This window comes from Hypanus sabinus, chromosome 29, assembly GCF_030144855.1.
Source record: "Hypanus sabinus isolate sHypSab1 chromosome 29, sHypSab1.hap1, whole genome shotgun sequence".
Classification (NCBI taxonomy): Eukaryota; Metazoa; Chordata; class Chondrichthyes; order Myliobatiformes; family Dasyatidae; genus Hypanus; species Hypanus sabinus.
In genome coordinates this window covers 26,137,365-26,163,023 of record NC_082734.1, presented here as the reverse complement: position 1 = coordinate 26,163,023, position 25,659 = coordinate 26,137,365, and the positions used below count along the sequence as shown (strand labels likewise).

The following is a 25,659-nucleotide window of genomic DNA, read 5'->3' as shown; positions in this document are numbered from 1 at the left end:
GCTCACCCACTGAGAGATAGTGGGTCTCCCTTGCACCCTCTCCCTCTCAATCCCTCCCTCCTCCTCATCCTCTCCCTCTCAAACACTCCCTCCCCCTCCGTCTGTCCCCACTCCCCCTCTCCTCTCCCAACCTCTCCCCGTCCTCCCCCTCTCCCAACTCTTCTTCTCAGCCTCTCTCTCTTCCCAATCCCTTTTCCTCCCACCCTCTCCTCTCCTTCCCTCCCTCTCCTCCCTTTCTGTCCGTCTGTTCACTTTGTTTATTATGGATGAGTGCTGGGCGAACCCCTTTGCAGATACATCTAATATTGTCCAAGTGCACCCTCTCCAGGAGAACATCGGTCATTACACTTGGTAAAGTCAAAGCAGGTGCAATGAAAAATTTACTTGTAGCGGTATTACAAGCACAGGGCATCAGATAAACAGCATTCATTAGAAAAACATAAATTATATATAAATTATACACAATTTTTACAAGAAAGAACAGAATTAAAACAAAATTCAAAGTTTTATTTTAGTGCAAAGTGATCAAAGTGGTGCTAAACTAGGGTTGTGTTGGTTGGTTCAAGAACCAAACGGTTGAAGGGAAGTCACTGTTTCTGAGTGTGGTGGTGTGGAATTTCAGGCTTCTGTACTTTCTGCCCGATAGCAGCTGCAAGAAGATAGCATGGTTTAATTGGTAGGGATGGATGTTGCCTTTTTGAGGCAGTGTCTCCTACACTACCAATGGTGGTAATAACATTACTAGTGTTTAAAAAGCTTTTAGACAGGCTCATGATTATGCAGGAAATGGAGGGGCACAGATCATGTGCAGGCAGAATGGCTTAGTTTAACTTGGAGCAGCGTTTTGGCCCAGAGATTGAGGGCTGACGAGCCTGTTCCAGTGGTGTATCATTCTCTGTTCGATGAGTTTGGCCCAGGCATTCTGGGCCAAAGGGCCTATCCTCTGCTTGATGGGCCATTCTAGGAGTAAGTGGGCCTGAAACATTTCTTCAAGGAGACTTTGAGCACATTCTTACACATTTTCTCCTATCCACTTGGCAACCTCTTCCTACAAGAGTACTCAGAGTGGATTGTCTGTGTCAGGAGCCTGGCATGAACAACAAAAGCACACAGCCAGCAGTATGGAATAGGGACTTCGGGACTGGTGATGTCATGGCAATCACTCTTCAACATTTAAGCCTCTCTTGGGATACTCCAAAGCAAAAAAAAAACATCTTTTCTTGGGGGAATAAGTGCAGAATAATGGAGCAGTTTGTGCACAGACACAGACTGAATGACCACTCTTCATCCCATTATTTTCTCATTATTTCTAATCTTCCGTCTGAAAGACTTACCACTAGAGGAAGGGCTCGGGGACAAAGTGCCGAGCGATTGCTCTCTGAGCAGGGCAGTGATAGATTTAAAGCAATTTCGCTGCTGTGAATTGCACAGAAACTGGTGTACTTCCAGCCCAGCGTGAAAAGCATTTGTTTTATTAAACAATTTTCTGTTTTGTTGGTCAACAAGTGCTGCAGGCATGTTCTGCACGGGAAGACTTCACAAAACATGCAGAGGACATAGAAAGGAGAACACAAGTCCTAGAGCATAGAACAATACAGAACAGTACAGGCTCTTCGGTCCATTATGTTGTGCCAACTGTTTAACCTACTCCACGAGCAATCTAAACCTTCCCTCCTACGTAGCCCTCCTTTTTTTCTATCATGCATGTGCCTATCTAAGAGCTCCTTAAATGCCCTTAATGTATTTGCCTCTAGCACCACCCCTGGCAGGGTGTTCCTTGCACCCACCACTCTGTGAGTAAAAACCTACCTCTGACATTTCCCCGCCTATACGTTATTCCAATCACCTTAAAATTATGTCTCTTATATTGGCCCCTTCAACACCTGAGAAAGAGTCTCTGGCTATGCACTCGATCTATACCTCTTATCACCTCAAATTATTGAGGTGCTTATATGTCACCATATACAACCCCAGGATCCATTGTTTGAGTGTTAATCTGTTTCTCATTGGGCTCTTGTTTTCTCAGTATCCCAGACAGGAAAGTTGTAGGACCTAGACATAGAACCTCAACCCACAATTTGTTACTAGTAATGTAGACAGATACATCAGATGGCCAAAACTTCAGGCAGGTTTGAACACCAACTTGTAGATATCCCGTGATATTCCATTAAATTAACAGGGCTCTCCATTATAAAATTCAAAGTAAATTTATTATCAAAGTACACACGTCACCATGTACAACAACCCTGAGATTCATTGTCTTGCAGGCATATTCAATAAATCTATGGAATAATAACCATAACAGAATCAATGAAAGAGCATGCCAACTTTGGCGTTGGGCCAGTGTGCAAAAGGTAACAAACTGTGCAAATACAAAAAGAAATTAATAATAATAATAACAACTCAATAAGCAATAAATATCGAGAGCCTCACCAATAACAAAATGGATGCCACTGCCCAGTTAATTCCCGGTGTGGTGCCGCTGTAGTCAGGACACAGTTCTATGAGAAGTGGGGAGCCACTGCATACTGTACAAGATCATTTCTGGCTGTACAGGTCAATAAATGTCTTATTCACCGTCCAACACTTGCAAGTTCAATGGTGTATGCGGCCCAAGTCCTTGTGGCCGACTGGAATTGGAACTGGGATCGGCACATGCACCAAGGTAGAGTGAAAATCTTAGTTTTGCATTCCATCCATAGAGATCATTCCAAAGCAGAATAATAATAAGGTAAAACAATAAAAGAGTAACATCAGAAAGCGGAATGTAGTGTTACCGTCACAGGGAAAGTGCAGTGCAAGCAGGCAATATGGCGGAACGACGTGCTAAGGTAGCATGGGAGGTCAAAAGTTTATTTTGAACGTACAGGTGGTAAGTGCAATCCTTATAGTAGTGGGATAGGAGCAGTGATAATAAACGCTATTTTGAAATGTTTTACTCTTGTTACCTTATGCAAGCAATCAGAGCCTCTGACAATGCAGCACTTTGGTGCCCAATGCGGGACTCGAACCCACGACCCACTGTCTCAGCTCGGACCGCGAGCAGCTGTAAGTAACACGTGACCCGTCAGCACTCAGCGCCGGGCTGCCGTTCTCTTCCGTCGTCATGCGCAGACGGAAGGCGCGTGAGAGGGCAGAGCGCGCGACCGCTTTGCAATCCCCCGCGCGCGCCGCCTATGTTGACCGTTGGTCCACTCGTTGCCGTGGAGACCGCGTCCCCCCCCGCTGGACCGGTAGTCCCGCCTTCACCACTTCACGATTGGCTCTACCAGATAATGCGAGGGTTGATTGGTGCAGAGTGCTGTTTGTCACCCGAGGTGTGAGGTGAGAGTTTACAAAGTTCAAGCTCGGCGACTTCATCGTCTGAAGGTTGGTCACAACATATACCGGGCCCGGTCCGTGAGAACTGCGTCCCTCCCGTACATATCTGGCAGTAAACGGCTGGTGTGTGGGTCGTGAGCTAGGATTAGGATCATGATCTGGTGCTGGTGGTCATGAACTGGGACTGGAGTCATGACCTAGGGCTGGGGTCAAAGTCTGGGATTGGGGGTCATGAATTTATATTGCGGTCATAGACTGGGGTCATGGACTAGGATCATTAACTGGGACAGCAGTCAAAAACTGGGACGGGGATCATGACCTGGTGATGGGGATCATGGACTGAGATCATGAGGAGTTGTTGTGCCAAAGAAACTACATACCACAGTGTGGCCTTGTAGAATTCATGGTATTACTGGTAAAAAGATCAAAAATAATGTAGCAACAGTCGTTAGCAATTGTTTGTTCCTTGAGTGAACTCATATCACCCAGGTACTGTGAACAGGCACATGCAAAAAAAATCAGTAAAGCAAAAATATTGAAAAGTTTCTAGATGTCAAAAAATAAGTATAAAGAGCAATTAGCGGGTAAGAAAACTAAATCAAATCAGTATTTGTTGTGACCATCCTTTACCTTTAAAACTGCTTTAGTTCTCTCAGGTACACTGTTGTGTAGTTTTATAAGAAGATTGGCTGGTAAGTTGTTCCAAACATCTTGGAGAACTTGCCACAGTTCTTCTGCAGACGTTGTTTGTCTCGCTAGGAAACCTCAGACAACTTCATTGAGGGCTCTGTGGAGGCCAAACCATCTGAAACCAGATAAGACTAAGACTTTTGCACTGTACTGTGTAGGTATCCCTTTTCCCTAACTTTGCTGTGATAGGTGACACACATATCTGTAGATATCAGTAAATGCTTGGCGTATATTGCACGTTGCCCCGCCGCGCCCAGGAAAGTGTCGTGTCTCCTGTCCGTTCGTTTCCCCTGTCTCTCAGTTCACACTAAGACCTAATATAATCCAAGTAGCAAATCTTTCCCCTTGTTCTGAAAGTATGGATTAAACTATGATACATTCATTGTGCAATTCCACTTCTAATAATGTTTTGCAATCAGTAAAAATTAGGGAATAAATCTACGTCTTTAGGAGTCAAACATCTGGACAAGTTTTTACTGGTGATGTAAATGATACCGGTGATTGCTGGAGCAATTTTGGCTTGAGGGAAGCTAGTCATAGATAAATTAACTCAGCATGAGAAGGAAGAGATCCTAACAACAGCAAAATGGTGGCCATAATTCTTAGAAAACAGTGCTTCAAACTTAAAAACAGAAATCAGAACAAGAGCCTAACTCCTTCAATTTGATGGACTGTGTTATTGTTTACTTATCCCTCAGACTGGTATCAAGAAATGACTGCCTGTGGGACTGGGGAGGGATTCGGAACAGTGACCTGGTGGGGGTTCAGCCCAGCAATGGATTTTCAAAAAAAAGGTAAGAGTGATTTGGAAAAAATATGGAAAATAAAATTAAACATAGTAACTTTAATTCTTTAAACTCTATCAGTTAAGCCTTGCAACTGAGTATGTGGAGGTCATATCCATCAGCTGCTTTTGGTTCAAACAATCCGACCTTCACCCAAACAATATTTTTAGTCTATGAAGGAAAATAAAGGGTTGACATTTCAGCCAACACCTCATCAGGCTTCTCTGATGAAAGGTCTCAGCCCAAAACATCAACTGTTTATTTCCCTTCATTAATGCTGCCTGACTTGCTGAGTCCCTCCAGCATTTTGTGTGTTTTGCTCAAGATTAACAGCATCTGCAGAATCTCTTGTATGATGGAGGTGTGGGAGGACAAGAAGGAAAAAGTGTGGTTGGGTGTGTTTTAAAACCAGTGATTATCCTCAAAGGTTTAGCGAATGACAATGGAGTTTAATGAATCAGAATTAAAATTTTTACATTTTCTTGGAAACCTCCAGTTTCTTCTCCCTGAAGTCAATAATCAGCTCCTTGGTCTTACTGACATTGAGTGAGAAGTTGTTGCTGTGGCACCACTCAGACAGATTTACAATCTCCCTCCTATATGTTGATTCGTCACCACCTTTGAATCAGCCAATGATAGTGGGTTGTCAGCAGATTTAAATATCTCGTGCTTAGCAACACAGTCATAAGTGTAAAGCGAATAGAGTAGGAAGCTAAGCACACAGCCTTGTGCTGCACCTGTGCTGATGGAGATTGTGGAGGAGATGTTGCCAATCTGAAGTGACTGGTTTCTGCAAGTGAGGAGATCCAGTACCCAATTGCACAAAGAGATATTGATGCCAAGGTCTTGAAGCTTATCGATCAGTTTGAGGGGATGGCAGCATTGAATGCTGAGCTGTAGTCGATAAAGGGCTTCCTGGTGTCTGCAACTTTGCTTTCCAGATGTTCCAGGGTTGAGTGAAGAGCCAATGAAATGGCATCTTCTGTGGACCTGTTGTGCTGGTAGGCAAATTAGAGCAGATCCAAGTCACTTCTCAGGCAGGAGTTAATATGTTTCATAACCAACCTCTCAAAACACTTCATCACAGTGGATGTAAGTGTTACTGGACAATAGTCATTGAGGCTGGTTGTTCTTAGGCACCAGTATAATTGCAACTTGCTTGAAGTTGGTGAGCAACTTCAGACTGCTGAACGAGAAGTTAAAGATGGTGAACACTCCTGTCAGTTGATCAGCACAGGTCTCACTCAGCCAGGACCAGATGCTTTCCATAGATTCGCTCGCCTAAAGAATGCTCTCACATCGGCCTCAGATACTGAAATCACAGGGTCATCAGGAGCTGGGAGTTTGTGAAAGTTCCTCCAGACATTAAGCTCACCTGAAAGCAAAGTCTTCAGTGATGCAAGTTTAGAGGATCAGAGGTGGACAGGAACTTTAAGTTCCTCTGTGTTATTTTAGACGACCTGCCCTGGACCCAGGATGTAAGCAGTGCCCCTACTTCCTTAGACGTTTGCAAAAACTCGGCATGACATCTAAAACTTTGACAAAATTCTATGGATGTGTATTGGAGAGTACATTGACTGGTTGCATCAAGACATGGTATGGAAACACCAGTGCTCTTGAATGGAAAATCCTACAAAAAGTAGGTGTATGCAGCATTGTCCATCACAGATAAAGCCCTCTCCACCATTGAGCACATTTATATGGAGAGCTGTCACAGGAAAGCAGCTTCCATCATCAGATACCCCCATCACCCAGATAATGCCATCTTCTCACTGCTGCCATCAGGAAGAAGGTACAGGAGCCTCAGGATCAACACCACCAAGTTCAGGAACAGGTATTACCTCTTTTGAACCAGTGGGACAACTTCAGTCAACCTTACCTGCCCCAATACTGAACTGTTCCTGTGGACTCACTTTCAAGGAGTGTTCATCTCATGTTCTCAATATTTATTGAATATTTATTTATTTATTACTATTATTATTATTTATTTATTTTTCAATCTTTTTGTATTTGCACATTAGTTGTTTGTCCATCCTGTTGGGTGGGGTCTTTTATTGATTCTTGGTTTACTGAGTGTGCCAGTGAGAAAATAAATCTCTAGTGAGATATCTAGCATGTAATTTGATAATAATTTTAATTTCCACTTTGAACAGTTACAAAGAAACCTCTGTCCAAAAGAAAGGCAATGAAGCAAAACAGCAATGTAGTTTAAGCTAATGGAAGAGAGCAAAATAGACAAATTAGAAATAACTCAGAGCATGAAACCATTGAAAACTCAGTTGGACCTTCTGTTCTTTGAGTCAGAGAGATAGAAATGTACTGTTTAAAACAATGCTAAACTAATTGAGATCATAAGTTCAGAGGAGAATGGAGAGGGGCTACAAAAGGATATGTGTAACTAGAGTGAGTGGGTGAGAACACAGCTAATGGAATATTGTATGGAAAAATGTGAGATCATTCATTTTGGGACATACAACAAAAATGCAGAGTACTTGTTAACTGACCAGAGACTGTGTAGAGCTGATGTTCAAAGACACTTGGGCATGCTTGTATACAATTCTCTGAAGTTCAACATTTGAATACAGGAATAAGGAAGCCTATTAGAGCTGCAGTATTATCTCCTTACTTGATGCAGAATGTGTTTGATCTCAAGAGAGTGCAATAAAGATTCAACGGACTGAATGTTTGCTGTACGAGGAAGAATCATGTACACCAGAGTTGTATTCTGTAGAGTTTAGTAGAATGAAACATGGAACATTCTTAAAAGTCTGGAAGTAAGAAGGGTGCTCACCTGGCTGAGGCATTTTATGTAAGACCAAAGCTCTATAAAAGATTGTGAAGCAAAACAAGGAAAAAACTATTGGTTGTTTGAATAATATGCAGCATTTGATTCTATTAATAAAATAACTGGTTAGGGAGACTTTTCTTCAAACACCAGTACACTATAAAACACCAGCAATGGAATATGTGATTTTCTGACTTCACTGCTTTCCCTTTTGTGGGTGCAATGGGAATAAAATAGAGAGCTTCTTATCAGAATTGATATAAAAGGATAATGCCTGCTTAAAATTCTGTTCTATTTCTCCTAACTGCATCTAATGTAATCTTCACTCTCTTTACTCTCAGGCTTATCTGTGTCAATGAAAGCACTGTACTCAGATGAAGATAATGTCCCTGAACTGCATATTCTCATGGTTGGTGCTGGTGACAGCCGGCATCTCTTAACAACTATCTGCCAGGCTCACCGTTGGCCACGGAGAAAGCTTCATGTAAGAATCGTGACACAGCCAAATCACTTTTGAGTTTATGTCCTTCCTTTCCTGAGGCTGTCAGTTCATGCTGAAATATTAGTTTACTGAAGCCGACTGCTTTAACATTGCAACATCAGTCTGTTAATGCCCTCGCCAATTGTGAGCACATCCATTTTCCAGTGAGACTTCAGTGTGTCAATAATCAGCTGTGTGAGCAGCAAAATTTGTGATTCTCCCAGTCCCAAGTTCTGATGTCAACTGTCATGAGTTTGATGTGAAAGAATACAATTAGTTACCAACTTAGTGGCTGGGCCCCAGCTATTCATAACTGAGGCAACCAACTTTAAGAAACTCTTAAATTCTTAAACTCTTAGAAATTTTAAATTTTAGGGACATTTTAAAAAATTTTAGATAGGCACATGGATAATAGAAAAATGGAGGGCTATGAAGGAGGGAAAGGTTAGACTGATCTTAGAGTAGTTTAAAAGATGGACACAACATTGTGGGCTGAAGGGTATAATGTTCTTTGTTCAAATGGTAAATATTTAAAAGTTTACTGATGAACCAGAAATAAGTAGGGAGGAGAATGTAACAAGGCTTCTTGTGGATGTAGACAAGGTGAGTGACTGGGCAAGATATTTGCAGTTGTAATATACAGTAATGTGAAAATTCTGTATTGAGGCACAAGCCAGTAAAATAAGAATTTCTTTTAAACTGTGAGAGACTGGATGATGTTGTCAAAGGAACCCGGGATCCTTGTACATCCATCACTAAAAGCTAAGGAATCCAGAACCATGGATCAAAATCGTCAGAATAAATGAGTAGGGAATTTAGGCTTGAGGTGAGGAGGAATTTCTTGATGAAGAAGGTGGTGAGTCTTTGAGGGAATACCTTGCCCCTGTCGGTGGTGGAGGATGATCACTGAGCTCATTCAGAACAGAGATGAATGGATTTCCGGATATTAGGGGAAATATGTTATGTGGAGATGGTACAGGAAACGTGTATTGAGGTGGAAGACCAGCCACGACTTTGATGAATAGCAGAGCAGGCTCAAAGCGCCAGGTGATCTTGCTGCTACCTTGCCTCTTGATAAACAGTCTTAGTTGCACTGGTAAATATCGCAGCCCAAAGCATTCCTTCTGGATGAACAAGCTGTTTGACAAAGAAAACATACACTGTATCCAATTAGTGAAGATTTTTGTAAAGTCATTTTTGTAGTCAGCTTTTTCAGATGCTGTTCAACAAAGAGTTGTTATGTATTACAAACTAAAAAGTAATTGTAATGTATTTTACAATCATAATTGGTGTAAAATGACATTTTATTTGGGATGATATTTACAAAGAGTTGTAATGTAATTTTACAATCGTACTCTATAGATAACAATTTGTTACTTCCTTTTACCAGTTCTACATAGTGGAGAATAACTTGGAGTTGATAGGTCGACACCTCCTTTTTCTCACAGTTGCTCTGGAGCCCCCAAGCTCCATGGGTTTACAAGGTACCTTCCAGTAAAATGTCTCCCTTGCATGCCAGTTCACCAGTTGTGGTGCTTATCTTTGTTTTATCAGACTTCTGAACCAATCATCTTTCACATTTCTGAACCCTTGATTCTATTTCCTCTATTATTGTCACTTTAGCATTTTTAGTACTACTGTGCACCATTCTCTTATTCTGTATTTGTTGCTGTATTATTGTTGTATTTATGATCACCATGTGCACTGTTTATTCTGTGAGTTTTTTCTAATATATAATATACTAATGTTTCCAAATCAATGAACACTTCAACTGTCTCTCTCTTTGGCAGAAAAGACTGAACTCTTGCTTGAATTGTTTGGTAATAGTCTGATACGGAGCCAAACCGCAAATTATCTGCAGGAGAATGCTAACAATTTCATCCACTACATCACAGACCTTGATTACCTTCATAAGAAACTGCCGATGGTTGACATGGGGAGCCTAAAGGTAAGTGAAGAGTGTAATTTCTTGTCGCGGAAATGTGAAACACTGCAGATGATGAAAACCTGAAATACAAATAGAAAATGCGGGACCACTTTCAAAATGAAACGTTAACGCTGCTTCTGGTTCTACAGATGCTGCCTGACCTGCTGAGTGTTTTGATGCAGCATCTTCTCAAAGGGAACAAACATGGAAGGAAAACACACAGTAGCAAAATCTTGCTTTCCTCCAGCTGTTGTTCATTGGTGTCTAAACAAAGTGTAACATTTCCAGTACCTTTTTAAAAAACCTTCTTTTCATATTTATGAAGGAGAATAAATGGTCAACATTTCAGCCGAGGTCCTTCATCAGGAATGAAGATTCCCATGAAGGGTCTTAGCCCAAAGTATCGACTCTTTATTCCCCTCCATAGATCTACCTGACCTACTGAGTTCCTCCAGCATTTTGTGTGTGCTACTTTGGATTTCCGTCATCTGCAGAATCTGTTGTGTTCCTCATTTCATATCATTGTGATTTAAATATGATACATTAGTTGTGTATGTATGTGGAGTTCAATGAAACATACACGTTCCCATATTATGTTTGATCAATTTGGACATGGTTCACTTATTTACTGTTTTGATAAACTTACTGTTTGTCATCCTGTCCCTAATATAGATTATCCAGAGGCAAACCCAGAAAGAAGCATTACATCTTAGAGACAGTCAGGCAGACAAAAAGGGGCCTCCAAAGCTCTACTGTTTAATTTTGTCTATTCCTCATTCTTTGTTCCTCCCAAACATAAAAGGGTTTCCTTTCTTGTTGGTGAACTTATGCACTCCCCTTTCCATGCTACCTGCCTCTGTTCCACAAGTATCTGTGGTGGATGCAGCTATTGACTTATTCACTTTTCACCCCTGGGGGGAGCAGGGGCAGAGGGGGAACTATGAGCTTCCTTGTGAGTGGATATAGGCTGCCAGTCTGATTGGCATTGCCTGTGACTTTTTCTTGTCATAGCTCCCACTAGAAACCCCGTGAATGAACACATTTTGTTCTCACTAGGGTGGTGTGTGGTAATAACTTCTCTTTGGCATCATATTGATGTATTTTGGGTTCATAAATCTGAGGATTGTGCATAAGAGGGATTGAGCTACAAGTCACTCTTTGTACATTACCATGGTTTCCATACCTTGGTTACTAGCTGCAACTGGCTGTATGAAGCTTAGGATAAAATATTTGAAGCTTGATACTTTAGAATACAGAAAAGTACAACTCAAAACAGGCCCTTTGGCTCACAATGTTGTGATGAACTGATATCAAATGTCCAATTAAATTCATCCATTCTGCCTGCACGATGTCCATATTCTTCCATTTCCTGCATATTTATGCACCTGTCTAAGAGCCTCTTGAACACTTCAATTGTATTTGCTTCTACTATCACACCTGGCAGCACATTCCAGGCACCACCCTCTGTGCAAGAAACTTGCCCTCCTTTGAACTTAATCTTTATCATCTTAAATGCATTATTTTCTGGTATTAGACATTTCAATCCTGGGATAAAGATAGTGGTTGTCTATCTATGCCTCTTGTAATCTTATGAACTTCTATCAGGTCTCCCCTTGCCCTCCACATCTCCGGGGAGAACAACCTATATTTGTCCAACCTCTCCTTATAACACATGCCCTTTAACCCAGGCAGCATCCTGGTAAATCTCTAGTGCACCTTTTCCAAAGCCTCAATATCCTCCCTCTAATGGGGTAACCAACAATACTCCAGCTATGGGGCTAACAATAGTGCAAAAGTTATTTAACCACCCGTCACCAAAAGGTGAATGTGGCTTTGAAAGTTTGAGAGTTTGATTTTCGATGTTAAAATCTTCCTTGCACTTTCCTTTTAGTTTAAAGAGAGGGACCAGTTAGAAGCTATTTTTAAATTCTGGAGGAATCCGGACCCAAAAGTGTTTCAGATCAATAAGTTGTGGGATTTACGAAACAGGCAATACCTGGGCAATCGATATGATTCTAAGCAAGGAGCCTATGACTGGGACTTGCATATGAAGCTGTACGATAGAGGAGTAAGTATCAGAGCTCACTGAAATTCACTTGTCTTAAAACTTGACATTTGCTGATGAGAAGACATTATGATCCTCACTCGGAGGTGTATGACCTTGGCAATCGATCTTTCTCAAAGTTTTTTTGTACATTCAAAAGAAGATTTCACAGAGTCAACAGATGTTGAAGGCAAGTCTGCCAAAGCCCTTGGATTTCTCAAATATTTAATGTTTCTTGAGTGAAAGAGCTGCCTTAAGCAAATCATTCTGTTGTTTGAAATATATCCTTAATTCTATTGGTTAATATAGCCTTGGCGTTTGATAAGGCAGAGAAGCAAAACTATATTGCACAATTTCTGCAATTGACACTCAGGATTCTGGGACACATGAAACCAAATCATTAACTCACAACACTGTAGGGAGGCTGCGATATCGGAGCAATGATTTACACAGGACAGCTCCTTATATATTTGGACCAGGGGAAATATTCAAATGAGTAATGCAGGAAATGTCTGTTGATCTTTTTTTTAATTCCTTTTTACTAAGTACCTTTTTGTATTTTATATGAAGAGCTAGAATCATGTGTAGTTTCCAGGTGATGTAATGTCAGAAGCTGAGCAATAATTAGACAGGGAATACAAATAAATTTGTATCTCTTTAAAATAGCATCTTATTCCTATATTTTACATTACTGTAATGAGATGATTCACTGAACTCAGTTTCTAATTTTACTCAGATGAAGTCTACAGCGTCACTGTGCTTTCGTATTCTGATACCTCAATACCTTTTATCTATTGTAGGCTCATGTAGTAAACAACCGGCAATATTACCAATGGAGGGATAAAGGTTTGGCATTTGAGATCCGTGAGGGGTTATATGATGTTCCTAACAAATCGCTGGCTTCAGGGCTGCTCATGAATTATGTATGTTCAATTTCACATCAAGTATCTGTTTTGTATATGTGGCGTAGTGTTGAAAGTGTTATACATGTATAAAGGAAATGTAGGAATGTTTTATTACTTTTTAAATGAGTGACCTGCTTATTGGCAATGAGAATGTGCAACAGCTTTCTTTAATCTTTACCATTGTTTTTATCATAATTATATACATTCACTCATTGGCCACTTTATTGGGTATCTCCTACTCCTAATAAAGTGTCAACTGAGTGCATATTCATTGTCTACTGCTGCTGTAGCCCATCCGCTTCAAGTTCAATGTGTTGTGTGAGATGCTCTTTTGCTATTGTAACAAGTGGTTAAAAGTTCAAAGATTCATTTATTATCAAAATATGCATGCAGTATACTCTGAGATCTGTCTTTTCCAGATAACCACAAAACAAAGTGAAAAACATGGAAAAACATCAAGCCCCACACGAAAAAATACACCAGACAGCAACATCAAACCCCAATCTCCAACCCCCCCCACAAAAAACTGACAAATCATACCAAACAGCAACAAGAACGTCAAACCCCAATCTCCAACCCCCCCACAAAAAACTGACAAATCATACCAGACAGCAACAAAACGTCAAACCCCAATCCCCAACCCCCCCACAAAAAACTGACAAATAATACCAAACAGCAACAAGAACGTCAAACCCCAATCTCCAACCCCCCCACAAAAAACTGACAAATCATACCAAACAGCAACAAGAACGTCAAACCCCAATCTCCAACCCACCCACAAAAAACTGACAAATCATACCAGACAGCAACAAGAACGTCAAACCCCAATCCCCAACCCCCCCACAAAAAACTGACAAATCATACCAAACAGCAACAAGAACGTCAAACCCCAATCTCCAACCCCCCCACAAAAAACTGACAAATCATACCAGACAGCAACAAAACGTCAAACCCCAATCCCCAACCCCCCCACAAAAAACTGACAAATCATACCAAACAGCAACAAGAACGTCAAACCCCAAACTCCAACCCCCCCCACAAAAAAACACAGAATGTAAAAACCATAGAACTGAGAGACACCAATTTGAACTACAGTCCACAGTCCAGTTTATAAATTGCAGAACTTCAGTAACATCCTCCAACAGCGTTAAGGGACAGAGAGAGAGACCATTTATACGCACAGGCCTTCCGAGGTCTGTCACATGCAGACACCTTATCCGATAGCATCAAGAGATCCTTCACTGCAGCAAGCAAGAGTTACTGTCTCTTCTGTTAATGGATACACACAAATGCATACGGTGAAAAAGACATTCAGAGGGAATTAAGAAAGGGTACCCATCATGATGAAAGAAAATAAATATTGAGAGTGGTGTTCCAGGAAGATAGGGTCATAAAGGGAGCTTTTGGTACATTTCATAAATCAAAGTAAACACAAAATATACTGCAGATGCTGGGGTCAAAGCAACACACACAACACACTGGAGGAACTCTGCAGGCCAGGCAGCATCCGTGGAAATGAACAGTCAACATTTCAGGCTGAGACCCTTCGTCAGGATCAATCAATAAATCAAAGTATTGCGTAGAGAAGTTGAGATGCTGTGTTGAAGCTCTATAAGATGTTGGTAAGACCAAATTTAGAGTACTGTGTGCAGTTCTTGTCACCTTCCTGCAGGAAAGATATCAATAAGATTGAAAGAGTACAGAGAATATTAACAAGGATTTTGCCAGCACTTAACGACTTAGAGTTATAGGGAAAGATTGAATAGGTTAGGACTTTATTTCCAGGCACATAGGAGAATGAGAAGAGATTTGAAAGAGGTATACAGAATTATGAGTGGTATAGATAGTGTAAATGCATACAAGCTGTTCCCCTGAGGTTGGGTGAAACTAGAACAAGAGGTCATAGATTAAGAGTGAAAGCTGAAATATTTGGGGGAACCTGAGGGGGAACATCTTCACTCAAAGGGTGGTGAATGCAGATCGAGCTGCCAGGAGAAGTGGTGGATGCAACTTTAATTACAACATTTAAGAAGAATTTGAATAGGAACATGAATGGGAGTATGGAGGGTTATAGTCCAGGTGTTGGTCAATGGACAATGCACAATAGTAGTTCGGCATGGACTAGATGGGGAAGAGCCAAATTCTGTAATGTCATGCAGTCAGAGCCATTCATGCGCTTTGTCTGGGTCCATGGCTAGCCCTTGGGCTGAAAAGATGAAACCCAGGAAGGAAATGACTAGAGTGTAGAAATGGCATTTTTGAAACTTGCAGTACATGTGGTTTTCAAGGAGATGCTGAAGAACTAAACAGACGTGACAGATGTTATCCTGGGGATCCTTGGAGATGGTGAGGATGTTGTCGAGGTAGACAAGCACTTAACATGTCTCAAAGGATCTTGTTGATAAAGGCTTGGAAAATGGTTGGACTGTTGGAAGATCTGAAAGACATCACCAAGTATTTGTAGTGGCCAGTGGGTGTTATAAACATCGTCTTCCACTCATCTCCCTGGTTGATGCGGAGCAGGTTGTATGCTCTCAATAGATCCAGTTTGCTAATGATCTAGGCCCTGCATACTGTTTCAAATACTCTATCCATCAAAGGGAAAGGATAATGGCTCTTAATGGTGATTTTGTTGAGTCCGCAGTAATTAAGACAAAGACTCCCATCTTTCTTTTTGACAAAGAAGAATGCTGCAATGACTGGGGACTGTGATGGTCAATGAAGCCATGTGATAGCATTTCAGCCATATAGTCATTCATGACTTGGATCTCAGGAGGGAAGAGGAAGAACAAACAACCTTAGGAGGAGTGGTACCTTGGAGGAGGTTAATTGTGCAGTCGTGTGGTCTGTGAAGTGGCAGGGTGCTGGCTTCCCTTTTACTGATGGCTGTGCCAAAGTCACAGTATTCCTGTGGGAGTCTGATGAGGCCAAGAGTTTCCTCCATCTCCGTGGATTTACAGGGTGAAATCAGTGGGGGTTGCAGGCAGGTGGGTCCCCAACTCAGTAGTGAACTGAATGACCAGGCGAAGTGGGGATCATGAATGGAGAGCTGGGGGGGTAACCCAAGATGAGAGGAGTGTTGGGTGAGTTGATAAGGTTTAATTGGATGGACTCACAGTGCTCTCCGATGCTCATGTACATGGGCTGTGTGCACACTTTGACCATTGAGACCCCAAGAAGTGGCTGTGATGCAGAAGAGGTGAAAGATAAGTTCAGTCCACACACACACACACACACACACACACACAAACCTGCTGTGCCAGAATCCGCCAGAGTCTCCTGTGCACAGAGAACCATTGGAGTGTGGTGGAAAACAGATGAGTCAGGCTATGGTGCTGCAGTGAGAGGCCAGGGGAGACTAGCCAACAGAAAGCCCTCGTCTCTACCTGGTGGTGCTATTTTTCGGACACAATGTGTACTTGATGGAAGGGTGATTGACAGCTCTGCAGTAAGCACACAAGTTGGTTCTCCACCGATGCTCATGCTCTTGAGGGTTAAGGAAGCTCTTCCTACCTGCATGGACTCTGAAGGCATTGTTGATGAGGATCCTGCAGTCTGAAATGGTTCTGGAAATAAAAACAGGGTTCTGGCAGGTCATTCCATAAGACACTTGTTAATTTGGAGGGCCAGAGTGATGAGACTTTCTAAGTAGACAGATTGTCTTTCTAATGCTCTGAGACACTGTGATGGTAATGGGCCAGCAGTGCTTTCGCATTCCAGCTGCAATCCACCGCAAGGGTCATGAATTCCACAGTATAATCCAGTCTTGACAAAGGCAAAGTATTCCGATCTGCTGCCTGCCTTCTACTTACAGGATGGTCAAAAACCCTGTGCATCTCAGCAGTGAACTCTTCATATTTATTACAATTTCATTTGTCCCAGTTAGCAGCGGCCCGGGTCAGAACTCGCCCAGTCAGGAAAGAGATGACAAAGGCAATTTTGGCTCGATCAAGCTTTCAGGCACCAGGATCCGTGGCTCCAAGGGTGGAGGTTGCCTGGCACAGGGTTGCTGCATCAAGATGGAAAGTTGGTTGAGAGTGGTCAGCAGATAGTCAGTGGTTTCCTGCTGCTTCGGGATCATATGCTGCTGTCAGTGGATGACTTCAAGCGAGCATACTCTGCTGGGTCAATTGTGGGTTCACCTATCTTGTTTGGAAATATAGGGGAAGCTGGACCCAAAAGCAGAGTAGCAGTAAATGATACTTTACTAATAAACTACAAAATAGCAAGTCACGAGGGGCTACAAAACATACTTAACACATCAAGTCACCAAGGTAACTGAAGGCTAAGAGCAGCTGGTGGAAGCTGCTGGTTCAATGAGTGAACAAAGGACTGTGGATGAGAGCTGGGTTTAAATAAACTGCAAGTGATGAGTTGGAAACGAGTGGAAGGTGGTTCTTGCTAGCTGGGTGGGGACTGGAGGTGCCTCCCTGTACAGGTCTGATGTGGATCCCTGGAGACGAGGAACAGAATGCACAATTGATGAAGACTCTTCCCTGTAGCCTCTATGTAGACTGTGTGGTGTGCTATTGGAATGACATGAGGACTTAAGGGCTTACAGTCTTTAATAGGTGCAGTGCAGCAAAAGGGAAGCTGATTGCAATGACACCATTTCCTTTGGGATCCACAGTGGTTGTAGTGCAGGTTCTGTGCATTTTCTGAAGCAGAAGCCACACAATCTGTTATACACTTGTTATATTTCACCATCCATTTGGCACCTGCTCTACAAGTTAATGTATTTAAATACATCAAAAGTGCATTTCAGTTCTTAGACAGGTTCCCAGATATAAGAAAAAAATATTTTAATGAGTATAGTTAATGATTAATTAATTTTATAACTTCTTTAAAATATTGTATTCTTTCTCTACAGAAGGGAGAGAAGATTCCTGCCCGTGGTTACTGGGGAGATATCGTCACTAGTCCATACATTGCATTTGGAATTATCAGCGAAGAAGAATCTCTTCTAAAGAAAGCAAATGGCATCCATGTTAAGGTAAAGAAAAAAGCTTATGTCAGGTATGGAAATTGGTGTCAAGTGAGTCCTTTGAAGCTTATTGAAGAAAGAACTTGAGAAATAAATTAGGAGAGCAAAAAGAGGACATAAAACGGACTGACAGGCAGAATTAAAGAGAATCACAAAACCTTTTATAATATATTAGAGCCAAGGGGGAAAGATATGTCTGTCAGGAACCAACAGAGAAGTCTGTGTGTGGAGTGGAGGGATTCTAACTGAACACTTCTCATCAGTATTCACCAAGGAGAAGGATGCAGAAGATGAAAAGACAAGGGAGGAGTACACTGATATACTGTATCATGTTTCTGATAAGGAAGAAGTGTTAAAGATATATATTATGATAAATCCCAGCACCAATTGAGATCTAATTCACAATGCTATGGGAAACAAGGGAGGCAATAGAGATTTTTGCGTCTTTGTGAGCCTCAGGTGATGTACCAGAAGGCTGGAGGATAGCAAGTGTTCCCTTATTCAAAAAAGCAGGAGGATACATTCCAGAAAACTAAAGGCTGGTGAACTTTATGTCTGTAGGAGGCAAAAATTGGGGAAAAATCTCTGGGACAGGATTTATCAGCGAGAATCAGCATGGATTTGTCCAGGACAAATCTAATTTAGAGTTTTAAGGAGGTAACTAAGAAAGATGATGAAGGCAGGGAGGGGTCAACTTGCCTATTCATCTCCATGTTATACAGCATTGTCTATATAGACTTTTGCAAAGCTTTAATGGGGGAATGAAGGATCTGTAACCAGTGGTGTACTGCAGGGATCAGTGCTGGAAGCTCTGTGGTTTGTAATGTTTTCTAAATGACTTTGTGAGAATATGGGTGGTCTGGTTAGTAAATCTGCAGATGACACATAGATTGGTAGAGTTAGAGATAGTGAAGAAGCTTGTCTAAGAATAAAGCAACTTGCAGATTAGCTGGTAAACTAGGCAGAGTGGTGGCAGATTTAATTTAATCCAGACAATCACCTCCTCCTGATGGGCCTCCTTCCCTTTCTCCCATGGTCCACTCTCCTCTCCTATCAGATTCCTTCTTCTTCAACCTTTTACCTTTCCCACGCACTTGGCTTCACCTATCACCTTCCAGCTAGTCCTCCTTCACCTCCACCACCTTTTTATTCTGGCATCTTCTTCCTTCCTTCCCAGCCCCAAAGAAGGGTCTCAGCCCAAAACATTGACTGTTTATTCATTTCCATAGATGTTGCCTGATCTGCTGAGTTCCTCTAGTATTTTATGTGCTTTGCTCTAGATTTCCAGCATCTACAATATTTCCTGTGTTTCAAAGTACGATGTAATGCACTTTGGGGCCTCACATACTGGGAAGACATGTACAGTAAATGGCAGGGATCTGGGTGTACATTCACAGTTTCCTGAAAAGATGACACAAGTGGATGGGGTAGTGAAGGCGATACACTTGGCACACTTTCCTTTATAGGCTGAGGCATTGAGTATAAGAGTTGGAACATTGTGTTGCAGTTGCACAAAACATTGCTAAAGCCATACTCAGAGTATTGTGCACAATTCTGGCTGCCACACTATAGTAAGAGTGAAGAAGAGATTCATCAAGGTATTGCCTGAAATGGAGGGCTGTAATTACAAGGAGTTATTATTGCTGGGATTGTTCTCAATTGGAGCATAGGAGGATGCAGGACCTTATAGAGATTTATAACTTTGTGAGAGGCGGAGGTGATAGATAGAGACTTTTCTTTTCCAGGCCTGGGAGGTTCTACGACCAGAGGACACAGGTTCAAAGTGAGAAGGGAGAAACTTAAAGGATATCTGAGGGCAAGGTTTTCCATACAGAGGGTAGTAGGTATGTGGAAGCTGACCAGAGGAAGTGACAGAAGCATATACAGGTACATTTAAAAGGCATTTGGACAGGTAGTTGGACACGAGGCAATCAGAGGGTTTCAGGTCTAATGCAAGCAAGTGGGATCAGAGTAAATGGACATCATGTCCAGCATGGGTGAGATGGGCCAAAAGACCTTTTACTGTGCTGCACAGCTCTATGACTTTCCATAACTAATCAATGCAATGTCATTAAGAGTTTAGTAATCATTTGAAGAGTGGAGGATCCTGGGGATATTATGCTTTTAACCTATTCGATTTGTATGAAGGGGAACGGGAGTCTCACTGCTTCCTTTTGCAGGGGTGATGTTGTTCCTCGAAGGAGATTGATGATCGTTGTTGTGTTCTGGGCCATCCAGACTGTGCTTGGGAATGTTATGAATTTCATCTATGTAATATCAAGATAACAGTGCAAAAGTGAATGAACACAAAGAAAGTTGGTCATGTTTCTTTCCTGCAGACAGCACAAGATATCTCTGAGTATAACGTAACAGCCTTGCTCCATGAGCTGGTTACTGGAGAGAGATATGTACTGAGGCCATCAGTGGAAGAGGCCACCTTGAGTGAGATTACAGAAGAATATGAAGAAGAGATTCTGAAAGAGGCTTCTCATATAAAGAACAAACCAACTGACAAAAGTGAACAGCCAGAGATTGTGCTTGAGAAGCAAGCAGTGAAACATTGCCATGGGATGGGCAACATGGGGCCTGATGGAAACCACAGTACAGCTGAATGTGATACAGTTCACAGAGAAAAAGGGGAAGGTGATGTACCACTCCTCCAGAGTCTTGTTCCCACCAGTAATTTATTGTGTGCTGAACCTACAGAAATTGTGTTTTGAATAGGTGCCATCAGATTATAGGAAGAAATTATTTGTTGTATTGACCATTACATCTCTGGGTTTAGTGCAAAACATCAGGAAATGTACCAAAAAAAGTGTTGCTGCTCCAGCCAGTTTCTGACTTAAAGATTCTGACTCTGTGATCCAGCACCCCTTTTAAACATATTAAAATTGTTTACAAACAAGTGCTTTTTTTTGCAAAAGCTATGCATGACATGCCAGAACTTTTGCTTACTTAGACTATTTTTTATGGTGGGTCTCTGGTTTCCTGTATTGGCTTGCAAAATTGTAAGTACATTCAATAATTTTTCTTTCTCTTCCATTAGATTACCTCTCACTGCCTGATGTAAAAATTCATTTCCTACCATTAAACTGTGTGACAGAGCTTCATAACAGGAGCAATTACAGAAACCTATTTAATGTGATCTACTTCTCCTGCAGGTGAATATATGATTTCCTTTGTGTATTTGACTTGTGCTAATTGCAAACATCTTTATTTCCATCACTTCTTGTTTTACATGTATTGCATATTTTCTTTTGTATATTTCATTTTTCTCAGATCCTACTCTGTCATATTTCCACATGATGTTATCAGAATATTGGATTCACCATATTGTTCCAACATAAATCTACAGAACGCAGTGGACACAGCCCAGTCCATCACAGGCAAAGCCCTCCCCACCATTGAGTATAGTTACAAGCACTGCCATAAGAAAGTGAACCTCCGCCACCCAGTCCATGCCTTCTTCTCACTGCTACCATTAGGAAGGAGGTACAGAAGCCTGAGGTCCCATGCCACCAGGTTCAGGAACAGTTATTATCCTACATCAGGCTCCTGAACTAGTGTAGATAACTTCACCCTGAACTGATATCAATGAGACCTGACGTAGATTGAGAGACCGCTACCAGTGGCCACCTATTTTAATTCCACTTCCCATTCTCCTTCCAATATGTCTATCCATTGTCTCCTCCTTTGTCGTGATGAGGTCACATTTGGTTGGAACACCCTATATTCCATTTGGGTAGCCTCCAACCTGATGGCATGAAAGCAATCTCTCAAAATTCCAGTAATGCCCCCATCCCCCTCTCCTTCACCATTTCCCATCCCCTTTTTCCTCTCTCACCTATCTCCTTGTCTACCCATCAGTGGAAGAGGCCACCTTGAGAGAGATTACAGAAGAAGATGAAGATGAGATTCTCAGGTGCTCCTCCCCCCTTTTCTTTCTTCCATGGCCTTCTGTCTCTTTCACCAATTTACTTTCAAGCTATGTACTTTATCCCCTCACCCCTCAGGTTTCACCTATAACCTTGTGTTTTTCTCTCCCCTACCACTCATTTTAAATCTTCTCAGCATTTTTTCTCCACACATTAAACATCAACTGCTGTCTTTTCCTAAATACTGCCTGGCCTGCTGAGTTCCTCAAGCATTTTGTGTGTGTTGCCTACAACTTACAGGCTCATTTTCAAGGACTCTGTAACCCATGGTCTCTGTATTATTTATTTTTAATTTGCTCGATTTGTCTGCTTTTACGCATTGGTTATTTGTCGGTATTTGTTTATGCTTAGTTTTTCATAAGTTCTATAATATTTCTTATTTTCCTATAAATGCCTGCAAGGAAATGAATCTTGGGGTAGTATGTGGTCACATGTACACACTTTGATAATAAATTTACTTTGAACTTTGACTTCCTATTGTTCTTTCTTTTACCAGTATGGTTCACCAGATAACTCCAGAGTTGAAGCAGATTGCTGCACCTCATGCAACGCTAATTGTGGAATTAACAAAGTAAGCTTTTTGTCTTTGATACTTCATCTTATGCTGATAACAGATGTGATATTAAATCCTTGTTCATTTCCTTGTCAAGCTTTCAGTTGCATAAATCTTTTCAGCCAGATAATCTTTAATCTTTTGATACAAAGAGGAACAGATCACTTTTTAAGACAGGCAGAGTATCTATATGTGGTTTGGGTTGTAGAGAATATCTGCCCAGGGCAGCACGCCCTATTTACTTAAATCCAGAGATCTGAGGGCTGGATTGACAGAGTCAAGGTTTAACAGACTCATCTCCTTTGGGATTTTGAACAGCAGGATTGAGTTGTCTTCCAGCACTGAGCATTGCTGTTTCTGCAGCTCATTCAACACAAATTACCCTGTTACAGATGTCAAGGGTTCTGAACCCATGCTAGAACCATTTATTCAATATATCTGTGCTGGATGCCAATTCTATTTTCATTTCAGTGCCATTTTATTGTAAAACAGCAGTAGCCACACGGTAGTGTGGGACTGAAGGAGTTCTGAGAGGGTCACAGGGAATGGAGCAATGAACTCATATTGTTCAGTGAAGCAAATTAAAATGTTCAAAAAAAGCTCCTGGTATTTGATGAATACAAGAAATCCTGCTGATGCTGGAACTCTTGAGCAACATGCACACAATGCTGGAGGAACTTAGCAGACCATGCAGCATCTATGAAGAGGTCCCGGTGAAGGACATCGGCCCAAAATGTCAACTGTTTATTGCTCTCCATAGATGCTGCCTGATCTGCTGCATTTTTTCAGCATTTTGTGTACCTTCTTGGTGTTTGATGTTCACCCAATGAAATAAATAGTTTAAGCAAAAAATACTGTAACCAACTACCAGAAACAACATTACACTTAAATCTGTTTTATAAATATAAGAAGAATGCACTATTTCTTTACATTCATCATCAATTTTGAGCAATTCTATTAGACAAGTATGAATAAACCCATTTTGGCTGGATCAGAGTGAAGAGGATAATGAAGGCTTGAAGTGAAGTCTGCTGTTTTGTTAGGTTTATGTTAGATCTGCGGAATGAAACAATAACCAAGTTTGCCAGCCGAGCAGCTGAATTAGCGAAGGAGGCTGGTTTTGTGCCTTTTGGGAGCATGGATGGTGAGAAAGACTCGTTCGCACGATTTGAACTAAAAGATGGCTCATAACTCTGACTCTCTAGTGTGAGGTAAAGATTAATTATAAAGGTTGAAATACAAGGTTCACTTTATTGTCAAAGTATGCACGTATAGTACAACTCTCTTTTCTGTCTTTTCCAGATAGCCAAGAAATACAGAAAATGAAAGAAAAGGCATCAACCCCACCCGTCACTGGCACAAAAATGAAAAGAAACAACTCGCAGACCCCAAAATCCCCCCCTCACCCGCAGTAAACAGCCACAATAACAATAAACGACCCCCTACATATAATAATCCCCGGCCCCTCACTCGCAGAAAAGAACAGTAACAGTAGAATCACACACCCAACTCTACCACTTACACACAAAAAATTAACAGATCACCCACCTGCCAATTGTCCACAAGAAAGAAAACACTGGAAAAACTGAAGGAAACCAATATAAAGTAATCACATAAATCTCAGAATATGGGGAACGTATTTTCGTCTGCACTCAGTTCTTTCATAAAGAGTGACCACCAGCCTGGTTCCAAACGCTGCCAATCCGGGTCGAACGCGCCAATCCGATTGCTGACCATCTGTGTTGGAGCCATCACTGACCCCTCTGCATTCACCCAATGCTTCAGTCTTTCTCACCGCTTCGAAATGGAGTCGTTCATGACCCCACACCTTGTCTCTGGTCTTAGTTAGCTTGTGTTCTCAGACCTTTTCAGCCCCCCACCTGACTCTGATATCCACGAGACACAGCCGAGCGCTGGATCCTTTGATCGAGTACCAAACTGTACATCACAGGCTCCAGCAGTTTCCGTAAGACAAACAAGACAGAAAGAACAAGCAGAATGTGTAGAAAAAATGTAATCACTGGAAAGATTTGCTATCTGAAGATGTACCTGAGGAGGAGTCATTCACTGGCTCCATCTTGATCGGAACATTCCAACTAACAGATTAATTGAATAGACCTAAGATATCAAGCATCTTTGGTGACCAGTATTAGTTATCCAGATGCTTTGAGAAATGCATGGTTAAAGGGCTGGGAACACAGCTGAATGGGTTATTATTCCAATTGTGTGATGCTATGATAGAAACTATTATCCATAACTATTTAGTTATATATTTAATATGGAGCACTGAATAAAATGGATGAACTTTGATATTGTGCAGTTTGTGAACATTTCCTTCTAGTTACTTCCCTATAAAGAATAATTGTGAATGAATTAGGTGTGTAAGAGCACATCCTCAACAACTTGCATCATGAAGCATCATCTTTGGCCTTCTGATTGCTCCCAATAACATCTCAAACCCTCCTATTTTACGCACAACCTCTTTTTAATCCCTTCCTGTTTATGGCATGTGCTCTTCATTGCCAAACTACATTTAAAGCACAGTTGGAAGAAGATGTAACAAAACAAGTCTAAAGGGGTGACACAGATGTGCACCCTCTGTGCTATAAGTTTGGACTGTGCCTAATCAGTGAGTGGGAGCACGAGAAAAGAACTATGTTTTCTCTTATGATTGCACTCAAGATTAAAAAGCAGCATTCAGCGACAAATTTTGGATTTGGACTGCACCCATTCAGTGAGTGGGCACACAAGAAGAGAGCTACATTTTCACTTATCTTCGCACTCAAGATTAAAAAGGCAATGTTTAGCGACAAATTTTCAGATTTGGACTGCCCCCACAAGCAGAGAACTACATCTTCACTTATGTTTGCTCTCAAGTTTAAGAATGCAGCATTTCACAGCAGTTTTTAGGATTTAGACTGCATCCAATCTGAGCAGGATTCATTAGAAAGGGCAAATAAAAATAAGGCAACGGCAAGTGGAGCGTGTTCAGGAACTGGAACTACAGCCCAATGACCTTCAACTCATATGGGAGACTGAGGAAGTGACAGGAAGCAGCTACAGGGAGGTAGACACCCAGAGGTTGCAGGAGGCAGGTAACTGGGTGACTGTCAGGACAAGGAAGGGAGATGGGCAGCCAGTGTGGAGTACTCCTGTGGCCATTCCCCTCAACCTACCAGGAAGAAGCTGCAGTGACCAGGTCTCTGATTGAGTCTGGTGCTGTGGCTCAGAAGAGTAGAGAGGTGAAGA

At 41.6% G+C, this 25,659-nt stretch overlaps 1 protein-coding gene across 5 annotated transcripts; it reads left to right on the top strand.

Annotated features, from left to right (window-relative positions):
• Window positions 1–2,471: 2,471 nt before the first annotated feature.
• LOC132383148 (dynein axonemal assembly factor 3-like) lies at window positions 2,472–24,714 on the top strand. 5 transcript variants are annotated; one of them, XM_059953995.1, is made up of 14 exons: window positions 2,475–2,665; window positions 2,959–3,048; window positions 4,710–4,805; window positions 7,923–8,065; window positions 9,453–9,546; window positions 9,853–10,010; window positions 11,881–12,057; window positions 12,834–12,956; window positions 17,809–17,931; window positions 20,262–20,565; window positions 20,969–21,083; window positions 22,354–22,428; window positions 23,454–23,621; window positions 23,713–24,714. In XM_059953995.1, the coding sequence occupies exons 1-13, from the start codon at window positions 2,599–2,601 to the stop codon at window positions 23,599–23,601; spliced, it is 1,713 nt and encodes a 570-aa protein (XP_059809978.1). In that variant the 5' UTR covers window positions 2,475–2,598; the 3' UTR covers window positions 23,602–23,621; window positions 23,713–24,714. The 5 variants fall into 5 exon arrangements, with proteins under 5 accessions (XP_059809982.1, XP_059809978.1, XP_059809979.1 ...); XM_059953999.1 differs by lacking the exon at window positions 11,881–12,057 and having other exon boundaries at window positions 2,472–2,665; XM_059953996.1 differs by lacking the exons at window positions 2,475–2,665; window positions 2,959–3,048 and adding an exon at window positions 3,306–3,369.
• The last annotated feature ends 945 nt before the right edge of the window (window positions 24,715–25,659 follow it).